Source organism: Falco naumanni, chromosome 13 (genome assembly GCF_017639655.2).
Source record: "Falco naumanni isolate bFalNau1 chromosome 13, bFalNau1.pat, whole genome shotgun sequence".
NCBI classification, from domain to species: domain Eukaryota; kingdom Metazoa; phylum Chordata; class Aves; order Falconiformes; family Falconidae; genus Falco; species Falco naumanni.
This window is the reverse complement of record NC_054066.1, coordinates 22,693,572-22,718,233: the sequence shown is the minus strand read 5'-3', so window position 1 is coordinate 22,718,233 and position 24,662 is coordinate 22,693,572. Positions and strand designations below refer to the sequence as shown.

General features: G+C 36.7%; 1 protein-coding gene across 6 annotated transcripts in view; it reads left to right on the top strand.

Annotated features, from left to right (window-relative positions):
* The window catches only part of NAALADL2 (N-acetylated alpha-linked acidic dipeptidase like 2), a 496,311-nt gene that overhangs the window by 394,536 nt on the left and 77,113 nt on the right, over positions 1-24,662 (top strand). For 5 of the 6 annotated variants that reach the window (XM_040612990.1, XM_040612992.1, XM_040612991.1 and 2 more), the window contains one exon: positions 15,232-15,378. The exons of the other annotated variant lie outside the window; for it this stretch is intronic. In XM_040612990.1, coding sequence (XP_040468924.1) covers positions 15,232-15,378 — 147 coding nt within the window. The remainder of the gene's footprint in view (positions 1-15,231; positions 15,379-24,662) is intronic. 6 annotated transcript variants of the gene reach the window in all.

The following is a 24,662-nucleotide window of genomic DNA, read 5'->3' as shown; positions in this document are numbered from 1 at the left end:
TGTTAACAACCACATAAATAAGGTTTCATCCTGGTGTCAGTGAATGCTGGACTCTCTTGGGGGAGTCTGATACTAGGCTTCAGCACTCTTCTTTTAAAACCATTTGAGTTCAAACAAAAATTTGGTCCAGAGGCTTCAAATAGACTTCTTGCTTGCTCAGTTGTTTTAATCTACAGACTTTCACAATGCATGAGGTCCACACTCAGGTTCTCTGAGGAACACACATTACACGCTGAAGCTGTCTGCCCTGGCTACGTTAGGTACGGTAGGGAAAGTGCTACCAGGGTACGCAGATGCTATCGATGAGGGGCAAAGCAGCAGCAGGAGTCAGGGCTGGCAGAAGGGAGGAAGATGAAATACCAGTAGGGAGACTTGGCTAAGAAATGCTGAGATACTGTTGCTTTCAGGTTTGCTGTGCAGATGTATGAGAAAGGTTTGTTAGGGTGTTTTTTTTAATCAATCTTAGTATGTACTGTATTTCAGCTACGTTGAAAATAATTCCTGCTATAACAGGTTCTTTAATGCTCTTTCAATACATTGCTGTAATATCTTTCATTCTATCTTTCTGTTAAGATATTAGGCCTTGAATAATTACTCGGATTCAGAAAGCTGTTGTTAAGGACTGAGCTGATTGTGTCTTTAGGATGGAGGACGTCTAGAGGGTCTCCTCCCTCAGCCTGGGCAGAACTAAGAGAATGGGCTAAGAATTAAAAAATGGCCTAGCACCAGCGGCCCTGCATTTCAGGAAGCCACATCAACCTGAGCTTCTAGACTGGTTGCGTAGGAAAAGCTGAATTTCTGTTCCCGTGCCAGCTGATTCTCAGCAATACTGACACATCAGTTGTCAGGGGGAGACTCGGGGACCTAGTGCATTTGTAAATTGGTTGGTTGATAACATGACTGTATTGAGATAGATTCTGTATGTTAAAGCCTGACCAATTTTGGCCTGTATAGCAAATTAGGACAGATTGGGATTTGATTACCTATTCAGAGTAAAGAATTTTAATATCCACGTAACTGTTTTGGCACATATTTTTCAACGGGTACATTTACTCTGTTCATAAACATTTTGCAGTTGGAGCACACAGTAAAATGTGTTGGTGATTCAGTCTGGTCTAAGTATTGTATTAAAAAGATTTTTCATTGTAGGGAAGTTATATATACATTGATCGTTCTTTATGTGGTCTCGAGAATGACAGGTACAAAAGATTTGCTGCAAAGCACATGCATCTTTGATCGGTTGGTTGTAATCTGATGTGTGTTTTTAAGTAGTGGATATCTTTCTGTTTTCTGAGCTAGTACTTCAAGCATCTTTAGAAAAGTAGTAGAAAACTCCAGACCAGTAGAACCAGTTACTGTTTCTTTGGGTGTATGAGCTTTAGCTCAAAAATGCACTTTCAGAAGCAATTTCTAGATAGAATCTTCTTATTTCTTATGTTTTCATGAAGTATGATTAGTACCAGATTGAAATCTGTTAGTAAGGTGATTTTTCTTGCATGGAACTGGGGAGTAGTGGAAATCAGAGGAAGATTTCTTATTTATTTTTAATATTCATTCTTCTAAAGACATGCAGGACAAAAGAGACAGTAGAAATTTTTGACCTTATTCAGTGTTAACTGCGTAAGAATTCAATGCTTTGATGATTTACCTCTAAAAATTATAGCCTCAGGTTAACATTTTTCTTAAAAAAAAAAACCCAACAGTCTAAAGGAGCAGTTGAATTTTGGATTAGCTTTTACCACATGACTAGTATTTTGCAGATTAATAGGAAATCATAAAAACCATAGAAGACACTATAGGTAATTTTGTCAGTCTTGCTACATAAACATTAAGTTTTTAACTTTGCACAGTCTATAATTGGAAGTTATTAAAGAGCTGTAGCATCCTATAAGGGAACCGAAGAAAAGGAAAGCTGAAGTAATTGTTCTGTAGAGTTCCTAGATCCCATCAGGCAGTGGAGTCCAGAGTTCCAAAACTGAACGGTAGGCTAAATGAGCTACGTGCACTGAAATACGGAGGCTAAGATTGTTCCAGAAGCTAGAAGAGTGCTAAAGTTTAATCAGCATCACAAAGGGGAATCGCAGTGACCTGTGTAACTGCAGATTGATTAATTTTAATAATAACCCAAGATAATAGGAAATTTATTAACTTTTATAATAACCTAATATAAAATAAAGTGATAATTGATTTAAACGGGATTTAGAAGAAGGAGGCTAATTAATGCCTGTCAGAATTTTTTCACAGAACAACTCTGTCCATCGTGAAACTTTTTTAAAAACATCTTTTGAAGGAATCATATGTTTATTTTTTTAAGGTAGCAGCACAGACTTTTATGGAACTTCTTGCATGGTACTCTATGGAATTCACAATAAAAACAGTGCTTTAGGACAGTAGGTAATCACATGGATTTCAAATTTACCTGCTGACTGATAGATCTTCAGAGGTATTACCTGTCAATGGAGGATCAGCATTGAATGCAAATTCCCCTACCAACATTTTTTCAGGCAGCAGCACTAGATTCAGTACTAGTCAACAGCTTCATTATTTATTGGCTAGAAAATCACTGCTTTTAAGTGTGTGAATGGTAAAACATAAAAGATAGCATAAGAATCAAAAACTGGAGAATAAAACCATACAGATTCACATGTGAACTAAAACCCACAATTTTGAGAGTGTGAACAATGAAACATTAGAACAAATTGCTTTGGAAAAGAGGAATTATTTCACCTCATAGTATCATTATATATAGATTGTTTGGGTTTTTTTCATATATGGTATTCTTTACTCATATGAAAGCAACTGATCTCAGTAAAAGAATATTCCTTTTCTTAAAATAAAAGGATAAGGCAGACAATATAATTGTTGTGTTTGGCTTCAGAGCCCCAGCTCTCAATCATTACAGAAAAGATACTGCTAAATAAAGCTGTGTTCTTACATGTGATTTCTATTAAGTACCAACAAGCACTACAATTAAAATCATGTCCTGGAACTTTCAACCTGTTTATATTTTGAATATGTGTGTATGTGCGTGCTTGATTTTGTATCTATCAATAATGCTTCTGAACTTAGTGGAAATGTTCATATCCATCAAATTATTTGCATATACAGTTAGAGCAGTGAGGCCAGAGATGCAAACTGTGCAAGATGCCACTGCACAGAGAAAAATTTAATATTGAGCAAAAAATGAGCTCATCTTTATGTCATTCAATAGTTTTAGTCCATTAAAAAATATTGGGCCGTGAAGTAATGTTTTTCCACGCTGCTGACTAGAGTCTGCACATTTGAAAGTTCATGTAGACAGTATATTATTTAGTATTCTCAAAAATATGTATTTGTAGCTTTCATTACTCTTTCCTGATAAAAGTAAATAGCTGCAGATTGCACTTTACTGCATTTGTCAATTTGTCTTCTCAATGTGTGCAGTGTAAACATTTCTCCCTTGCATACTGTGCGTTGTTTCAGAAAGTTTGATTTCATAACAGCAAAATTAACTTTTGAAAAACAGAGTCTGGAGGATTAAGCCTGAAATATAATGCAATACATATTTTTCTTAGATTATATTGTGCAGTAGTTAGAAGCTGTCAGTTTTCTGTACTAATAAATTCTGAAGTAAAATACATTATCAGCCTTTCTGGGATTTGCTTGCTTGTTATAAAAAAGTGATGACGTAACCCTAGAACCTTGTAAACAATGAAACCCCGCATTTTCTGAACAAAATTTAAATTTGTTTTTAATTCTCCAGTACTTTACATTAGTTTGAAATTACAATATTCCTGTTCAATAACATACATAAGTTTTGGAAATATCTCAGATATTTAATTTTTCAGGGTACAAAGGAACACATCATTTGGGTGTATGATGAGATCTGGGTAATAGTTGACTCCTGCGTGTTTTGGTGAAAACCTTTTCAAAGTTACTTGGACTAGATCACTTTCATGTGTCTATCTGAAATCACATTTTATTCAATTATCTGAAGTTGTTTTCCCAAGCCTTAATACCTCATAGCTCTTGAAACCAAGGTCAAGTAAATTTCTATGGAAACCAGAAAGAAAAAGTTGTTTGACGGTGGTGGCACTACTGCTTTCCCTGCTTTATAGCTTTTTTTCTTCTGCTTTCCTGATTGCTGTTGTTTTCCTGTCCAGTACAGAGGCAGTATCAAGGATACTTACTTACGGTGTAAGTAGATAAAAGTTAGAAGGATCCAGTCAGGGAAAGTATCAGCGCATTACACTGTCTAAGTAAGGGTTTACAGTCCTCCATTTCTGCCAAAGTTGGGGGTTTTTTGCATGACTGCTGTAGAAAATAAAATCATCTAACGTCTTTTGGATCATTTAATTTATCTCCCAGTGGAGCGTGGAGACCAGTATTTGTGGTGCTGTGGTGCTGTCTTGCACACTTTAATAAATCTGCTTCATGATGATCTTTCTGAAAAATGCAATTGATGCAGATACTGGATATCTTAAGTGCAAGTACTATTATTATTCCATTTGCTCAGTTCCCACTGAAGTCCGGAAGATATTTTTTTATGAAAAATATGATGGTAGTTTATTGACCTTCATGCTCAGTATGGACTAATAGGAGTGACTTTCCCTTCCAAAGAATGAAAAATATTTTGTGTGTGTGACTGGGAAGGGAGTGATTTGTGCGTGCATAGTTGCTATCGGGAAGTTTAAATGTCAGACCAGAGGTTTCAGGGCAAGGTAAAGCTTTGCCAGCAGTAAATTACTTTGGCCTTATTCCAGGGTGGTGCCATGAGGGGAGATTTGCAATAATTTACCGATGTGACAAGAGAGTTCATTCAGGGTGTTACATGTGATTTTCTGTGTTCTTTTCCAAAGAAATGTCTTCATTTGTGTATATTACAATTGAACTTACTCTGGTCTTTGATTACAGTAACAAAACAGAAATCGTGACTGCAAATTTATCTTCCGTTTTAAAAACCTGACTGTTCCACTTGCTATAGTTGTTGTGGGGATGTCCTGCCTCTGTGTATATTGTTAGAAATATGCAGTATGATTCAGTAGGAACCCTAGGTACAGGAAAAGAGTTGGTATGATACTCGGTACTGAGAGTGTTTGTGGAGGCATGGGGAATGTGGGGCATGTAATACGTTCACAGGTGTGATAGAAAAAAATGAGCTTTTTTGTTTTTTTCTTCCCCTAGTGACACGCTAGATTACGTTGTGTTTGTAAGTAGCAAATTCTTGATCTCAGCAATCCACTGAAACATTCCACTGCACGGGGAAAGGGCAGCAGGCTGACTTTCACTGCAGACCTGATGCATCTGTCTTTCTGGGTCAGCCTTATGCTAAGGCTCAGAAGAATGTCTTTTGTGAGCTGATTTGCACTTTGACAGGTGTTGTATTGGGGGAGTAGTGCTAGCAACCATTTCTGGTAGAAATACTACAGATCATGAGGACTGTGTAGTTCAGGAGGAGGAAGTGTGAAATGCAAATGCTGACAGTTTGAGGAAATATAAATTGGAGTAGATATTGGAGTAGATACAATGTGTAGTATCCATATTACAAGTAACTGTGGGCCTAACTTCTAAAATTAGGTGTTGCAATACAAGTACAAACTTCACTCGGGGGGGCAGGGTGTGTGTGTGGCTGGTTAGTGTTTTTTTAAGGTAGGATAGTGATGGAGTAGTTTGAGCCAGCTGGTTAGCTGATGAACGCAGCTTCTGCAGGTGTGTACTGTGCATACTAATAGGGCTAGTATTGATCATTAAAAAAATCCATAAATTTACTTTCATAGTTTACTTTCCTAGGTAAGCCTTAGTTCACTTCTAGTGGAAAGTATGTAGTGGAAGCTTTCTCTCCTAATGTTTTATTTTTGTGTAACCATATTGAAAACTAGAGAACAGCATGTTACTGTATATTCGTTTAACATCCAACTTCGCAATGACTGTCCTGTTTGGGACACTTATGAGATTTTGAAATACGATATATAATAACTCTTCAAATAATAGAGTGAGCATACATATCTGTCCCCTTTAGAGGGACAAGTAACTTGTCTCTTCTTTTTCTTCCTTTGGGGTATGGAGAAGCAGGACTGTAATCTCGGTGGCATGAATTATTTAATATCCATTTGGAGGGTTTGAATGATGCATCCCAAAATGAGTAGCATGGCAGAACCTGATCATCACAGCGTTAGAATACACGGAAATGTGTTCACAGTTTTTCTGTCTCTATGTATGATAGAATGAGAATGCCTTTAGGCATCTAAAATGATTTACAAGCCACAGCTATTTCCATGGAGTATAAAATATCAACTGTTTGAAAATGTGGTCTTGTCAAATCCTAATCCTCTTCCCTATTTAAGCAGTTTTTTCATATTAGCAAAAATGTTACTACAGCACAAAACATTAGGAAAGTCATGCAGTTCTTATCAAGTCCCAATTTATCAGTGTTTTATACTAAAACTGATTAATGTGCATTTTGTTAAACCTAGGTTTCACAGTACCTCAGTATGTATGTGACAGTGTTCCTGGTACTGTATACCTGGGGAAAAAAGCTTGAACACCACTAAATCCAGGGAAGTATTACTTTTTACATGATAAAAAAAAATTGTTTGACTGCATCCTTTAATTGCAAATGCAACCATTCCATGCCCAGAAATAGTTTAGATTAAAAACTAGATTTAAAAATATAAGCTCTAAAGTAGAAAAAGCACCCAATGTTGTCAGTGTGTTGGGAGTTGGAGACAAGTTCCCTCTGTTAATACAGTATTTTCTCTGCTTTTTTTTTCGTCTTAATGTAATGCAATCATACACTGCTTTCTGAACTGTGCCATAAATGAAAGTGGTACACTGAATGATGAGTCTAAGCCTGTAGCCCTGGAAATTGACTTTAAAGATACTTTACCTGAGGTGCTGGAGAGCTTGCTGTTATCTGTGCTGATGAAAAAATATGGGAGAAGTTTTAATGCAGTACTGCTCTGGTTGTTGAGTGTGGGAGTCTGGGGTAAGTGGATACTTTGGAGAAACACAGCTACCATAGCTGTGTTATGTAATTTCTTATTTACTTTTGTTAAACCTTGTAACTCCCTATATTTTTAAGGTACTGAGATGTTTGGAACATCTTCCAGTTGCAGTCTTGCCACTTTAGATAATTTATGCAATGTAATTTTAGTTCTAAATATTTGATTGCTCTGAAATTCTTGTATCAAATCAGAGCGTACCTGCTTGATTTTTACTTCCCTTAAAAAAGCCATTAAAATTCCTAACAGTTTGTACTGGGTGTTGGCAACAAGTGTATCTGAGTTAATGAGGCAGGCATATGACTTCAATTTAGGTATAGGAAGGATAAATGTAATTCAGTATCATATAAAAAACATCAGGAATCAGAAAGAGACTGTCAGTAGATAAAGTTAAATGTAGAAAAAATCCAGTACAGGAAATTAAATTTACACTATATAATTTTTTACTACCTTGCTTTTGTATTTATTACCGGTTTGATGTAAACTTTGCATCTAAAGCATGGTTCAGTCCTGTGAGGTCCCATTTATTATGCAGACCTTACACTTATGGTCACATTTTTTAAAAAATAAGACAATGATTTCAAAACATGCAAATGCTGCTTAGCAGAAAACAAAGCCCTGAACAAGCAATACAGGTTTATGCTTGTCTCCTGTTTTGTAGCTGTAAACTAAATAAAAAATAAGCTTGTAGTACAGCATATAACAATAGTGTTAAAAACTTCACACCAAGTATACCTATTTCTCCATGTTTTTCTTTATAATGGCTGGTATTATAGTTTCCCAGTTTTGTTCTTAAGTCACCATTAAAAGGCCAATATTATTTTATGCTTTTTTTGAAATGTAAAACTGGAGTTTTAGGTCTGGCACCTTATGTTGCATAGTTAAACTGAGTTTTCCTTGGTTCAGTAGAAATCTGAATGCGGTATCAGAACTGGGTCTTGGGAAACCTGTGTTTGATCTGACCTTTTAAAAGCACTGTAGTTGTCACAATTTTCAGTTCCCTTTGTCCCCCTGGGTAAAAAAGGTCTTCTCTGTTATGCAGGATACCTGCATGCATTTTCAAAGAACAGTTCTTTTAAAGCCACGTGGTTCATCTAAGAGGCAGATTTTGCTTGTGACAATAAAATACTCTTTCCACAAAGGCTAAAAAAACAGTTTACTGTTGGAATTTCCAGATGCAGTGCTTTTGTCTAAGAAAACATAGAGAACTTTCTTGGGGAATTTCCAAGAGGCTAATGGTGATCCGGCAGCTGCAGTGATCTGTGTAAGAATCACCTACACTGTGATGGACATCAGAAAAAAATAAGATGATGCTAAAATCTTTGTCCCTGGTGTCTTTAAATAAACACTAGCTCTTGTGGGAGTTGTTTTTCCCTAGTGATGAGGTAGTCCTCTCAACTGCAACTGTGTGACTGTGTGCAAGGAACATCTCTCATTTAGCTGTGATAATATCGAAGATCTAAAGCTAGGGAAAACTTCTGAAAGTTAAATGCATCTTTTCTGTGACTGATTTTGCAGTGCTACAGAACAGTTTCACTATGAGTCTTCATGTTGCCCTTAAAGGTCAATTAATAATGCTCTGATTGTAGATATTTTCAGTAAAGCCTCATACACGTTGAAATGAAAATACACATAAGCTGGAAGCAAATAATTTTATAAACAGCTGATTTGCATTAATAGCAATATATATCAATCAACAAAGACAGAAAGCAAAGCAGGATGTTTATAGCCAAACCAGATAATCAGATGGGAGAACACAGAGTAGTATGCTTGCCATAAAATTAACATGCCTAGAAATCCAATGATTTTTTTTCAATAGATTTTTGTAGTTAGGGTAAGCAAACAGCTAATAATACATTTTAAGAGCTGTCAGACTTTTTTCCTCTAATGATTTGTTTGTCAGAGTGTAGCAGGTTTTTTATGGATGAGACACACATATTTGTGAATCCTTTCCTATGCAGCTTCTCTAACCTCTCCTACCTGTTGATGATGATTAAGCGTAACACATTTGCAGTAATAAAGATGCCAATCTGCTGATTTTTGCATTTTTTACATGGTCTTTGACTCTTTGTTTAGATAATTTTACTTCATTTAGATGGTCTTATCATACTTCAGCTTCTTAAATGCCTTTTACCAGTTACTAAGGCATGTGGTGATTCAGCTCAAGAAATACAGATTGATTATTCATGAAGAATAAGCTTCCTGGCTGCAGTTCTTAAGCTGGGATCACTAAAACATTGTAAGAATAATTGGTCGTTCTTTATTTGTCCTGTTGAAAACCACTTAAGAAGTTTTAATCCATTTTCAAAAGCTGCTCAGGTTTTAACTTCAGCTGGAGTCGCATGAAGGAAGGTAACCAGAGCTGACGTGTCCATGTCTCTAGGTGGAAGGTGAACTATAGAAATGGCCAGTATGTTTTTATTTTTTTTTTAATATAGGCCTTTATTTGTACCAGAATCTTAACATTGCAGCAAAACATACCTATAAATGCTTAGCTCTAATTAGTGGTAGAATAAGGTCTGCTGTGAAGTACCACTTGATTATACTTTAGATGTGTCAGGTCTATTTTATAACATTAACCCAAATTAAATGTTTTTAATGGGCCATATGGTACTCTTCATTTTCTCAAATTTGTAATATAAACCTGTAACATGATGCTGAAAACGAAAATGAACTCCAGAGAAATAAAATTATTCAATTACGAATATCATGTGCATCCTTGCACTGACATGAACCACTTCTTGATTACCGTCTAACCACATGGCTTGATTTCCTTCCAATCTAAAGGGAGGGCTTGATTGACACAGCGGAGACCAGCCTGAGCAACTGAGTGATCTACATAGTGCTATTACGTGTGTTTTACTGTAAGGCTAACCAGCTGAAGAAATCTAGTTTGCCTACTCTACAACAGGGAGTTAGTTCTTTCAGAGCATGTTGCTGATAATTTATTCCAGATGCATTTTTTAAAGATTTTAATTATTGGTTTTTTGCCTACGTAAAAGCTAACATTTAAAGGATCATTAAGTAGGACCTGACTACAACTGGTGAAGTAATGCATAGCAATTAAACTTTTTTTCCAAACTGGAAACTCACAGATTGTTTTTTGCATATATGAAAGGAAAGATTTTGTGGATTATCAGAATTAAAATTAATCAGATTATTAGATTATGAAGAGGGTTTTTTTGTAAATGACACCATTTTAGATTTAAGCATGCAAAAACAGCAGATTAGTTGGGGGGAGTAAAAAAAAGGAAAGGGAAAGCAGAATGCCAGAGTGATACATAGTTGCTATTATATGGTACTGACAAATTATTTGGCATTGAAGAAGTTGAAAATGCTTTAAAATCCTGTGTTTCTGGGTATGTGCTTTGGTGTAATCTTCTCCCCCACCTCTATCAATTTTGTGGCCCGCATGCCCTAATAGTCTTTTAATTAGGAGTAACCTCCATTTCCTAGCAGCAGTAATTTTTTTCACGGTCGGTCTTTCATCTCTGTTCTGCATTGATGCCTGCTTGGCTTGCAGTAAGGATCAGGCGTTCTGCTGCCAAGCATGGAGGCTGTCCTGCTTGTTGTAAATTGCAGTTGCAATTTTGGGAGATGGTCTTTTCCTGGTTTCCTGACTGCTGCATATTGAAAAAGACTTGAGACAGTGCTTGTACATTTTGGTAGGAGAGTATTTCACATGATACGCAAACAATATTTCCAGTTGATTAACTAAGTGGACTTTGAAGTTAATTTCTGTCAGCAGCAGTAGTGTCTTTGGTGTGGAAAGATCAAACACAGAATTGGGATGGTTCTTCTAGGTAAGGATGAGGTGGAAATGAAATGAAAGCAGCAACTACTAACAGCCAGTATCTGTGGGAATAGTCCTATAAACAGGCGTTTGTACGTATGGCTTCAGTTATGTCTCTGGCTGCTGGGTTTAATGCTGAAAATGCAGTTTATATTAGACTTAATTGATGTTAATTTTACCTGCAAAACAATAATAATAAATACAAGGCTGAGCTGCCCGGTCATTGCCAAGAAAATCTGTATAAATAAAGGAACTCAGTTAAGTCATATTATCAAAAAAGTTTAATCCCATTTGAGGTTTGATATACTTCCTTGCTACAGATGCTGATCCAGTGCGATAAAACTTTCCCCTGTGATTTGCTTTAAGTCTTTGTGATGCCTTGCAATATCTAAAATCACATTAGACACCTGTATTTAGGCAAGCAGATTCCTAAAATGTCCCACCACCTGATTACTGCCATCCCACTCCCATCATTCCCATGCCTGCTATCGTCCTGCATGCTAAGACTGTCTCATTTTTGCATCTTACTCCAGGAAATTATTCCTCAATTTCTTTTCTTATAACTGTAAGTCAGAGTTAGAGGAAGAGGTTTGCTGATTTCCTTCAACTTCTTACTTGCTTTGGTTTGTTATTGTATGCTACATATATGACGTGCTGTATGGTGGGCTGTTGTTCTTGCAGTGACTAAGTTAAAAACTTCCCTCTTAGTTTAACAACACTTCATTGATGGGAAAGTTTTATTGATTGTAGGACATTATTATTCTTTATCTTAAAGTTCATTAATTTTGGTAAACGTTTCATTTGTTTAACGAATGCAAAACACAATACATGAACTTTGCAGCCATTGCCAAAGACTTGAAGATGATGATGTTGTGGAGTCTATGTAACAATAAAAATAAATTGCAAGAGAACAGTATCTTGCAAATAAAGCATTCTCCCATATTAGTGCAGTGTTAAATATTTATTGTTGAACCAGTCATTATCAGGGGCTTGTGTATCAGAACAGTAAAAGCTGAACAAAGCAGTTAAACTCTTAAGATGCTAACACTATTGAATTGAACATTGCTGTCATAAAAATATAAATCCTATACCATGAAGGATGGTGATGTAAAAAACTAAAAGTACCATATCTCATTGTCCTCTTAACTAAATCTGTAAGCATGCCATAGGTAAACTTTCTTACATAAAAAATATTTCACCGTTTCTATAGTGAGGAAAAAATGTTAGCAGAGTCTTTTTGAATAGTTAAAACATAGTAAAGTGTTTTCTGAGGGGTAGAATGGCTAAAAATGAGGCTTGGGTTTCTGAAAAAAGGGTGTCTCTTTTTTCAGTTCCTGGTATGCTAGCAGAAGGTGGGGTTCATGTATATTCAGAATTAACTGACTCTACCATTGTTTTCACCTGTTACAAACAATACAGAAAGGGGAACAATATCAAAATACTCTGCTAATTAGCTGTGTCCCTGCAGAGTCTATAGCCTTGATTGCTTTTAGGGGAAACCTAATCTGCTTAATAGATGGCAATGATGATCCAGCTTTCTAATGTTGTTGATAATTAGCCAACAGTTTTGGGGTATAGTGAGATGATGCTAAAGGAAAATGCCTTAGAACTTCATTTGTACAGTTACACCAGTTGACTTCTTAAAGATTAAAAATTTCTGGCATACTCTGCTGTGTGAAATGTTACTCATTGCATGAAACCTTGTTTTCCGTTACCCTCTATTACCCCCTTTCCAATTGGGAATACCAGGTATAATTCCACGTCCACCCTTATACCTCCAATCAGCAGCTTACAATATTCCTTTTCTGAAATATCCATAACAAATTCTAGATATGGGTATGTAGGAGATGATGAAAGGTTAGTGTTCACTTAGTAGAGTGAAAGGTATAAAGATTTAGATTGACAAGGAAAAGAAAAAGTTACATTAATTTCCCTGCTCAATATCCTTACCTCTGCGAGGTATATATTAAGATTTTTATGGTCCTTACAGCGTTGCAAGATATCCCTTCTATTGATTAGTCCTTGAAAATGAATTCTGGATTCTCACAATACTTTAAATTCTTAGCCTGAGTAGGTGCAAGTAGCATTAGTCTTGAAGAGCTTTGCTGCCATTGTGTTTACACAGAGCTAGGATCAGATATTTTTAGAAAGGCAAGATCCTTCCATGTAGTATGCAGCTTGGTTATGGATCGTTGATTCTTCAGCTTTTTGTCTTCTCTGATACCGAATTGTTTTGCCAAACAGTTTTATTGGGATTAATTTGGTCATTTAACTGTGATTTCCTTTGGTAGACAACTCTGCGGTTTTTGCTTATTTCAGATTTTTCCTATTGACTCCAAAACCTGTGTTTCACATCATTCAGTAAACTTTTAAATATTAAAGGAAGAACAGACTACTGACCATTTATGAAACTTCCCCAAATGTGTTGGGCAGTATGGGGAAGTTAGGAGATAGTCTAGTCTACACTGTAGTATAGTACACTGTGTGATGCTTAAATATCTTCTGAGTCCTGAAAGGAGCAAACACCTCAGAATGGTGTGTATATATATGCATAAAATTATAAACGTGCCTTTCTGTGTGGATGTGTGCTGTACAGAGGCTTTGATGGGAAAGGTTGTAGAAGATAGTGTGGTAATTTAAAAACACTTTTTGAAAGTAGTAGATGGTTTGGGGTTCTGCTGTTTCTGTTGTAGCTTTGGTTTCTAAAAAGCAAGGTTACTGACTTTATTGAGACTTTGAACAGCAATACTGTGATGTTAAATATCTCCTCAATGTGATTGAAACCTTCTCAAGAATGGTGTAAAGAGGAGTGAAACACAGGAACAACAGTTGTAATTAAGAAAGTGCCTTCAGGTTTGAAAACTTTAAAAAAACTCTTAATCTAAATCTAAACACTCCAAAAAAAGCCCCGAGTTAAATGCCTGCAATGTTTTAACAACTGTGCCTTACAAATGACACCCAAGATTAATGCTACATACATTTTCAATTTATGATATTCCTTATTTCTTACTATGCCATTGAGAACCAGATTTTTGGGTGCTGTGTGTCATGGTGCTCCATGGATAGCTTTTAAAGAGATAGTATTTACTAGAGGTGGACTGCACATATAGAAGTTATCTTTTGCTTCAGTTTTAACTGTAACTCTCAGTCTTCATGGATGGACCTTGCACGGCTGTGAATGTATGTAAGAATGGTGGGAGCAGAAACATTTATCCCAAAAGTGTGTGATATAGGCACCTTTTAAAAATACATATGAAATGGAAGCTATTTCTTGGAGGTATTTAAAAATAGTTTTGTGTGAGAATCTGCAGCTCTTATTTGTACTAGGTAACGTGCAATTGCATTCTTCATGGCACTGAAATGAAAGTGTGAAGCAATAATTATGCTAATTTAAAAATGGAAAAAAAACCAAGATTTCTAACTCTTAAAACATTTTTCTGCTAACCTCAGGAACTTTACAGAATCTGGTATGTTTTAGTATTAAAGGAGAACTAATCTTACACTGTTCTTGTAGCAAGCTAGTGATTTACTAGGTAGGTCCAAAGAAGTTATGTTATACTGTATTAACTGTTAGCTAAATATAAATAATGTCTAGTATTTGAACTTTCTAACATTCTTTAAAAGAAGCAGCTTATTTGCATGTTGAAAGCCTTTGCGCCTACTCTTTATTAAGTGTTTAATTGCCTGATGTGTTTAAGAGCTACACTAGTACGTAGCACTCAGTGTGGGCTTGTTTTCCGGTTTTAACCTTATATTTATTACAGTTCTTTTGCTAAGATTTCACCATTAAATACTCATGTGAAAGAAATACAGACATGTCACTGACTAGGATTGGTTTAAGCACTTTACCCAGAAATGTGTATTTATGTATCTTTAGCCTTTTAATTCTGTTTTTCTCTTAACCCCTGCTCTGCAATTGCAGCAAATTCTTTACATTTGCCAGCACTTCATAGACCATAAATATCTTGAATGTGATTATCAGATTCAACTTTTTGTTGTTAGACAGCATGCTATTTACTGAACAAGAATTGTATTCCTTAGTAGCCATTGAGGGTCTCAGAACATCTTCCAAAAGGCACCATGATGACTAGTGATCTCCTGCCCAGCATGCGACAGTTCATGTGCCTACCAAAGGCTCCTTCTCTTGCCCCTCCTGCCATTTCAATTAGGTGCAACTTTCTTTGTCCTTTTAAAGACTCAGCCATGTTGCAGCACACTTCGTTCTCTGCTGTGTCCGATCCCAAAGACTGCAGTATCTATCAGCAGAGGGTGAAACGTTCGTAGACTCGCTCACTGCTAAGTATGAATCAGCTGATACCTGTTTGCACCAGCGCAAGTTCAGCCTGTTCTTAAAATGTTTCAACCCAAAGAATGCTGTGTAAAGGAGATACCGATACAAGTTGTTTTGAGTCTGGTTGCAAATAAGTAAGTAAATTTTTATTTGTGTTTGTTTTTCAGAGCCAGAGCTTCAACTGTGTGGAAAAGACTAGATGTCCAGGGTCTAATGTGAGTTCTGTGCAGATACAGGGAGATTCAGATTATTTCATCAACCATCTTGGAGTACCTGCCATGCAGTTTTCTTATGAGGACATCAAATCATCAGAGGTAGTTATGAATAAAAATGGGCAAACTGAAAATAGCGGAAAGATAGAATTAGGTTGTGTCAGGTTATATGCTTGCGTGCGTGACAAGTCTCATGCAGTGGAAGGTTATCTCCTGTAACTGGAATTTTTTAGATCTTCAGCAAATTATCACAGAGCTTCAAAGTGACCGATTTTATAGGCGTATGGTATTCAAACAGATAAATGTTTAGAACAAATGAAAGGAAAAAAATTGGAGGACATTATGTTAAAAATTTCAATATTGCTGACAATATTACAGGTTACTTATTATCTAACGCAGCTTTTCAGATGGATTTCAACATAGAGAAAGGATCTTTTGATGTGTATTTTTTTTCCTGCAAAGTAAGATGAGACAGCCTACATAATTAGTTTTATATCCATTTTCATACGGTGGGCAAAATATGACTCTCTACTATATATGTTGCTTGTAAAGATCTGTAAGATTGATTGCAGTCTTCAGAGCACCGTGTTCTTTTTCAGTTGATTGTCCTTTGCAAGGTAAGTGGAAGAAGGATGCATGTTACACTGTTTGGAGACCAAATTAGAACTGTACACAGATAATCTGTTGGGAACTCCCCAGCCTTACTGCTGTAGGTTCTGTCTGCACCTGGACAGCTCTGACTTGCCCTCAGTTGGTCAGCCAGGAAAGTCTGGCATGAGTTATTTCAAGATACAGTGTTCATGAGAAAAGGTGTGTGTTTTCCTATAAATGTAACAATGCATTGACTTCATCTTCCCCTCGTTTTTCTTCTTGCATTGTGCTTATCTACATATGCGCACATCTTTCCAAGTTCAAGAACAAAGCTGAAGCTGAGTTGAACTGGAATGCTTCCTGGCTCTGCATGTAATATGCTTTTCTTTCACAAATGCAAAACAAAACGGAAATATGCCACATACTGGAGCATTATTGTCATGTTCATGTGTAAATTAAAATAGATTAAGTCAAAAAATTATATAAACAAGGAGACTTCTGTTTCTAAATATCACTGCACCTATTAGGCAAAGTATTCTCTGTAAGATTGAACACAAGGCAGAGGCTGTAAGGAAAATGTGAGGGCAGAAGACCTGTGAGTACAATGTTTATGACAGGCTTGTGGTCTGGTGCAAATTTCTGTTGTCACTTAGCAGCTATTCCTCACAGTTTCCATTCCAGATCTGTGTATATAGGATCTTATGGAGCATGACAAAAAATTGCAAACTTCAGTATATAAAAATTAGTACTCCCAGCACCATTTACAGTATGAACACTGAAGGTTTCCTTGGCTATTGCCTATTTCAATCCTACCAAAGTTACTCTTCGTGTTCAGTTAACTTCCCAGATGTGCGTTTTTGTCTTTCAAAATGATTCAGCAATGTAATTAAAAGCATAAAAGAAATTATTTTCATATTTGCTTAAATGTGACACAGCAAATTTGATTCTGTTGAAAACACAGCTTTTGTCCTTCTTCCAAAATTGTTTCCCAGAAATAAACTTGTACTAAGTGTAAGTTGCAGTCTCAAAGTTGATGTACTGTACCTCTCAGATTTTAGAAGATCTTGACCCCATGAGATCTATATCATGTGAGCCAGAAATCTGCTTAGCAAAATCTGTACATTTCTGTTGGCAAAAGGATGAACTTTTTCCTAAAAATGAAGTTATAGAATGATTAAATTTGGTTTCTTGATTTTTATTTATTTATTTTACTGATTATTAACAGTTCTTCAAAACACAGGCTCCTTGTCTTTCCTATATTCTATCAGAAAAGCAATCTGTTTATTGTTTACTGCTTATTGCAACTGTTTATTGGGGATTATTGTATCAAACAGGGATAATAGTATTATTGTAAACCAGGCAGAAATTATTCTGGGTTTACAGCTGTATTAATAAACATAGTAGGAATTTCTCTTGTGCAGGTTAGTGAGTGAGAATAATCTGTTGAGTTGCAATGAGGGTTGTTTGTTTGTTTGTTTGTTTCCAAACCATTCAGCTTTTTTAACTATGTCTCAGTTTTGTCAGCTTCATTGCAAAACAAGATTTGGAAAAACATACTTCAGAAACGGGATGTTTTGACGTGCTTTGGTAGACTTATCATTTTGCCAGGCTGGTTTCCTCTGCTGTCTCTCTTACTGCTGTGACCTGCTCAGGAATTTCTCTTCTTTTGGAATATACATTAGTTGTTTATTTTATCCACCTGTCAGACAGCATTCAGTGTCACATAAAACTGATGCTATTCCAGACTTCAAAAAAAACTGGTTTAGAGTAAAAAATGTCCAAGACCTGTACCCTTGTAGCCTGTCTACAGAGCAACAGTTACAGGTCAGCTTTAGAAATGCATTTCTTCCATAGTCGGTGTAATGCTAATCCTCAGAGAGAAGGTTGTAAAGGGTTTTCATTGGCAGGAACATGAGGAGTAAATAAGAGGAAATAAAAGTTGTGAGAGGAAACATTCAGACCAGAAGAGTAAGTAAAACTGTCTCGCTCGAAATTACCTAATACAGCAAACCCAGAGCCTCCAGGAGGTTAAATCTGCATGGCAAATGCCTGTGGTCAGATCTGTGAGCTAGTAAAGTGCATTCTAAGTATTCAGCCACTAGTATAAAAATACACTGAGTGAAATGCAGCTCGTTTATTTACTAGCAGAAAATAGGCAGCATTTTAGTCTGCAAGTAAGAAGTAAACTTGGAAGAATTTATCAAGTGGAAAAGAACATAATATTAACCCAATTTCCAAGGATTCTCTTGCAGCTGCTGAGGAAAGCCTTCCTCTCCTCCCAGCTGCTGCTGCACAGGCTTTACCTTTGACATGAGGGTCACAGTCAGATTTGTAATGTGTTAGGAGAGAAAGGCTGATCAGCTTTTCCTCATACTGCAGATTCCCTTTGAGTTGTTGTCATTTTCATCCAAGTGACCACCACGTAGAGAAAGAGAAGCAATGTTGATTTCAAATCTGAGTTTCTCTACTACTGAAAGCCCATGGTTATAAGTCTGTCAGTCCTTGCCTCAGCAGAGAATAGTATTAGAAACATCTTCACTTAACTTTACATCAACAAGAAAGAGCAGCATAAAGTAAAAGAGGTCTTAGATCACAGACTTGTCTTTGTTACTCTCTGTACTGCAATAAAAGCTAATGGAATTACTCCACTGTATGATTATTGGTACATCAGGAATAATAGATTGCAGCAAGTAAATTCTGATTCTTTTTCATGTGTGGACCATTTCTGTGCCCTTGAAAATATCAGCCATGTTTGTATTACTATTTATTTTCAAACCAAAACATGATATAACAGATATAACATGTAAATATCCTCCATAATTATAGAAAATGCATGCATTTAACAGAAAAAACTATTGGTTTGGATACATCACTGTTCATCGTGATTCTGCTTAGTGTCTTCGATGTAAATTCTTCACCTGTGGTATTTTTATTTTGTAAACATGACTGAAGCTCGGCCCTTGGTTTCTTGATTGTAAATTAGGAATAATGGAAAACACTGAGTGTGGTGGTGTATGATCTGTAGAGCATGCCTTCAGTTTCTATTTGAATTCATTATTTTTTTCTGAATGGCTATACATTGTTTGTGTGCCTGTGTAATAGAAAACAGAGCTCTATCATTTAATACCTTTCCTTGTTTTCCTATTAAAATATGTAAAAGTTTCCAATTTTGCTACAGTTTTGGAATTTTATCTATGAACTTTTCAAAAAGTTCTTTGGAATATAAATATCATCACAATGACCTAATAATGGAGTTGTCGTTTTATTTGGTAGTATAGATTACCTCTACTACAGAAGCAGAGTAAAATAAATCTCTTGAGCATGTGAAGAGTTTTGTGCCCCATTACTTTTTTGCTGCAATAGAAGCATCACCTGTTATGGAAAAGATGTAATTTAAAATGTAAGCTGTTTACACAGCGGTTTGTTACAGAGAGTGATTTCAGGCAGTATATACTGAGAAGAGCTAAATGTGCTGGGATATATATTTTGATATGGGCTGCTTTGGTGTGCTTATGGTATGAGTTGTTTAAGGCTAGTGTGTGCAAATAGGGTATTATATGTGGAGAAGAAGAGACAAATTCCACAGATTTCCACTCGGAGGCAAAATTAAGGGCTATTTTCTAATCCTGCTTCTTTAGTAGCCTCATCAAACATGGAAAGCAGAAGGCAGATTCTGCTATGCCAAGAATATATGTGTCATTTCTTGAGGTATATGGAGAGAAGACATACAAGTCTTCCATGGTATTGTAACTGCTGAGCAACCTCATTCTCAAAAAAATCTCTACTGATTTGCTTAAATCAGAGTAATATTAACATGTCTTAAAATGTACTACATGTTTCAAAATATAACACGGCTTTTGCAGTAGTGTGTCAAAGCTATCTCCAGCCACCTCCAGAAGGTTGTATGGCATAAATCCATCCTTTCCTTTTTACTCTGCATTTATTATATAAAAATGTAATATCAGGACCAACAGCACGGTCTGGAAAATTTTGTGTTGTTTTGTGTCTCTAGCCATACTTTTGCCTTCTCAGAGAGACTCATAACTTCAGAAATTTTTCCATACCTCCTCTTTTAACCTAGTTCTGTTTCTCTTATTTCTCTCCCTTATTTCTTTAAGCTTTGCCTTGTTTTTCTTTTTATATGACCATCATCCCGTGTCGTTTTCCCTCTCCTTGGTAGAGCACCTTAAAAATGTAGTTTGCTCTGCTGGATTCAACATTTTAATCTGATGGCCACACTTGCCTTTTTTTCCTTCATGAAAGTGGACAGAGGAAAGTATTTTTGAAAGAAAAGTTCTCTATTTGGAAGTGTAGTAGTGGACTTTTTCACTAAAGAGAAAAGAATCAACCCCACAGCTGGAAGTTAAATCACTTTTATTATGTCTTTCTTAGCACAGTTGCTGAAGTACTGGAACATAAGTAAATCACAGAGGCTGAGAAAAATAGTCTTGCTGTGGCTGCCTAATGTTTGGGTAAAAGAGAAAATATAATCTGGATTAGCCACGTTTTCAGTTAGAGGTTTGATTGTTTCTTCAGCATTGTAAAACAAACATTAAACTTCAGCATTTTGAAGCTGTTCCAATCACTTGCAATCTGAAGCTGGTACAGGAGTATTATGAGCTTTTATCAAGATCGAAATAGACTGTTACTATCCATTTCTGTGTCATTGCAGTCAACAGTTTCAGGCGGAATCCAGTTTTTTTTTAAATTACAGCTAGATGATTTCCTATGTTATTTGCATATTATTAATCCTTCTCAGTGCTTCCTATTACATAATGATTTTAGTCTGACAACACAGAATCTGAAATCCCTTCTATGATAATGTGGTAGGTTACATCAATGTTAGCGTTATCATTTTATCTTGAGAAAAACCAAGTTACTGAACATTATTAAAAAAAAAAACACTCTTTTTGTTATTTATTGATGGATACATATTTAGCATGAAATATCTTATGGTAGCTGCCCAGGTTTGGGTATGCAGGGCTTACAGAACATTTACTTTTACACCTAGACCATAAAAGTTGTTTTCCGTATCTTCACTCAAACTTAAGTAGAGGCAAGAAGTATAAAAATTACCTGTCACATTCTTCACAGGCTAGACCAAGATAGTGTAATACCATGGACCACTAAGCTAATTTAGAAGAAAAATGAAAAGAGGTTCCTTTATAGAAGGCATTTGTATGTAATATATGTAGAAGAGTTTAGAATTTTGACAGTTTGAGATTGTATCCTCTTAAGAGAGAATGCATAATGATTTTTATTTCTGTTGAAATATGCATAACTTTTTGAAGGTAACTTTCAACTTTCATTAGAGCCCTTAAAAGTGATTTTCGCCCACACTGGTGTAGAACAGAGACCACTAAATCTTAACTCTTCAGTGAATGTGGCTTCTCAGTTGTTTTTAACATCTGCCTCTGCTTCCTCCCTTCCTCCCACCCTGCCCTCTTTTCTTTCTTTTTTTTTTTAATCACTCTTTGGGGAAACTTACTGCAGTTTCAGTATTTACATGCTTAGGCTGACACATCATGTGCTTCTTTCAAAAGAAATCAAAAGCCTTCCAAGTTTTCTTTGTTATGAGAAAAGAGACAGAGGAGCTGTCCTTGATGAAGAGAACTTAGAGTCTAGTTTACTGAAAAGTAACTCCTGTGTTGCATGCTGCTTTTCTCTCTTTCATGTGCTTGTGTTAGAGAAGGGGGAGGGCTTAGGCAGTAGGGAATGCTCTTCAGTGCATCTGGCTTGTGTCTTTTTAAAAGGGAATGAGAAACTGGTGTTTATACCGATTTTGTCTGTGTGGGGACAGAATTGCATGTCTCTAAGCTGTGGGGTTCTGGTGTCAAGTATTAGGAGCACCATTTTATCCTGTATTACGGGGACCTTCAGCTGCTGTTTCATTTCTTGAGTGTTTTTGTGCAAAGGTAAAGTTTTGAACTGAATGTACAAATTCACAGAAATCAGGGTGTCTTGGGCAAGTTCTGGGTGTTCGCTTTGTGTAAAGGGTAAGAACTCTATCCATCAGCTGGACTGGCCACACTGAGACTGTACCGGGAACATCTTTGTTTAACTGGACTGGGAGAGTCTGTTTCCTATCGTTATTGCTTCACTGATGTACTGAGTTGGTTCCAGTATGACCCTGACATTATTTAATTTTAGTTCGGTGAAAGTGTCTTAAGTAATTAGCCTCAGTGAGAAGTTTAATTAAAGTGGAATTTTGTAAGAAGCATTTGGAGGGTTGTTTTCTTTTCAGATTTGCAACCGCCTTATCAAAGGTAACTCAGTAGTGTAGTTGATGGCTACTGGCTCTGTTACCACATGAATAGCTTCATCCATTACCATTCTAACCTCCAGCACACTGTTTCTTAGATTTAACAAAACAAGCAATGAAAATAAAGTTAATTTTGTCCTACCAGTGAGCTATTGCCATTTCTCTGGCTGCCAGAATTTATTAAAAGCTACTGTTTGTTTGAAAGAACAGTTCTCTGGTTCTGTGTATCTGATACAGAATGGACAATATATGTCAACAAAGCTGAAAACAACCAGTCAACAATTTGCAAACTCAAGAACTGATAATCCCCAGTGACAGACACAACCTCTGTCTTCTAGCTACAGTGTCTGAGCTGCAGCTTGCCTAGAAGTGTAACATACATTGCCATGCAGTTGGATGTGTTGTGAACAAATTCTGATAACTGCCACTGTAAATTTCTGACCAATGTTCTCTTACATTCTCTCTTAGCAAAATCCTTGTCAAGGATTATTTATATACATAATGTATTTATGTACACACACTTTATTTTTATATGCATATGTCTTTAGATATGTAATCAAGGTGGCATTATGGATGACAGCAAAGTCTGTGGTATAGTTTTGTTAGCAAATTCTAGGTAAAGTGAGAAATTTACTTCCACAAACACAACCTTGTACCTGTGTGTGTATATTTAAAGCAAACATGAGTTGTCTGATCTACAGTATCCTATATTGAGAGCCATTTTTGTATCACTAATGTAGTTCACTGTTCAGTTACAGTGCTTAAAGTCAGTCAGGTTTTGTGTTCTGATGTTTAAGATCTCTGTATTCCTAATGCAGTTATCTCAACGTTTTGCATCACATCATTAATCTCACCGTTACTCCATGTCCAAATCATAGAAACATTTAGGTTGGAAAAGACCTTTTAAGATCATCAAGATCATCTAACCATTAACCCAGAACTGCCAAGTCCACAACTTGCCTCTTAAGCACCATGTCTACATGTTTTTTGAACACTTCCCTGGGCAGCCTGTTCCAATGCTTGATGACCCTTTCAGTGAAGAAAGTTTTGCTAATAGCCAATCTAAACCTCCCCTGTAGCAACTTGATTTCCTCTTGCCCTGTCACTTGTTGTCTGCAAGAAGAGCCTTACCCCCACCTTGCTTATAGCCTCCTTTCAGGTAGTTGTAGAGTGGTAAAATCCCCCCAACCCTTATTTTCTCCAGGCTAAACGGCCCCAGCTCCCTCAGCTGCTTCTCCTCGGACTTGTGCTCCAGACCCTTCACCAGCTTTGTTGCCCATCTCTGGACATGCTGCAGAACCTCATTTCCTCGTTTACTTCCATATGTCCTCCAGCCCCTTTCCAGGCAGGAAAGTGTTAGTTACTGTCTTGACATTTGTGACTGACTATTTGAATGATCTACGGCTGACCAGGCTCTTCTGGTAAATGTTGCGCTATTTTTCTTCTGTTATTATTTAGGTCCTCCTGGATTAAGTGTCACCCAGTACCAATTAATTTATGAGATCCAAGTATATTTACCAAGAACTTCAAGTATATTTACCAAGAACTTCAATTAGAAGGTATCATTTTCTTTGAAGGTTCAGGGTAGACTGTATACAAAGATGTACTTCAGCTGTAGCTGCTCCAAAAAGAACTTCCAGGCCTTCGGCATGTGTGCGAATGTCCTTAGAAAAGAATTAGAACCCGTTGATTGACCGTGGTATTCCGGGGAGATTCCTACCGTAATGAGAAGCCGTACTGCCCCTTCTGTATCTAGACCGATAGGGAGTTTGTGTAACAGCAGCGTGATGCTGTGATGGTCTGCAGTTTGGTAGCTTTTTCATCTAAAAATACAGCTCTGCATGGCTCCCCTCCTTCCCTGTTTTACTCCTCCTTTCTCTCTGGTATATGTTAATTTTTTTAAGGAAATACACAGCTGGTAGCTGCCCATGGGGAGTTAGGGGAGATGTTTCATGCATGTATGAAAGAATCAAAGTACTAGTGTGTTTAGAATACCAGAGAGTACCTGAAATTCTTTGCAAAGGAGCAAATGTATCAGCCTCAGAATGGCAGTTTGCTTGGAAACCCAGGATTTCTTTTTTCTAACCTCTCTCTGGAGAGTTTGGTGCTGTTTCATTCGCTGCTGGGAGATTTTATGAATGTCGTAGTGGAACTTTATGGTTAACAAGGTGTAGCAATGGGAGTTAGATGTGCCAGGGTGAAGAGAGAGGTTTCAGTTTTGTTCATGGACAAGTGATGAACTGCCAGCGTGTAATAAAATATAGTTCAGGCAGTCCCCAATAGATCGTCTTGGGACTACTTGTGACAGTAGGTCCAAACCACAGCTGCTTGTGTGTCTTGCCTTTCTCACTCGTGAGCTCTACTGTCTTTATAATAGCTATGTGTTTGTTTATTCATACTGTATTTCTTCCGACCAATATGTTTTCTCTTTTTTGTCCATCTTTAGCATAAATTAGGGCTTTTTAATTTCTCAGTACATTCAGGGGTTACTCAGCATACATTAATACATTAATCCATCTGTTCGCTTGGATGC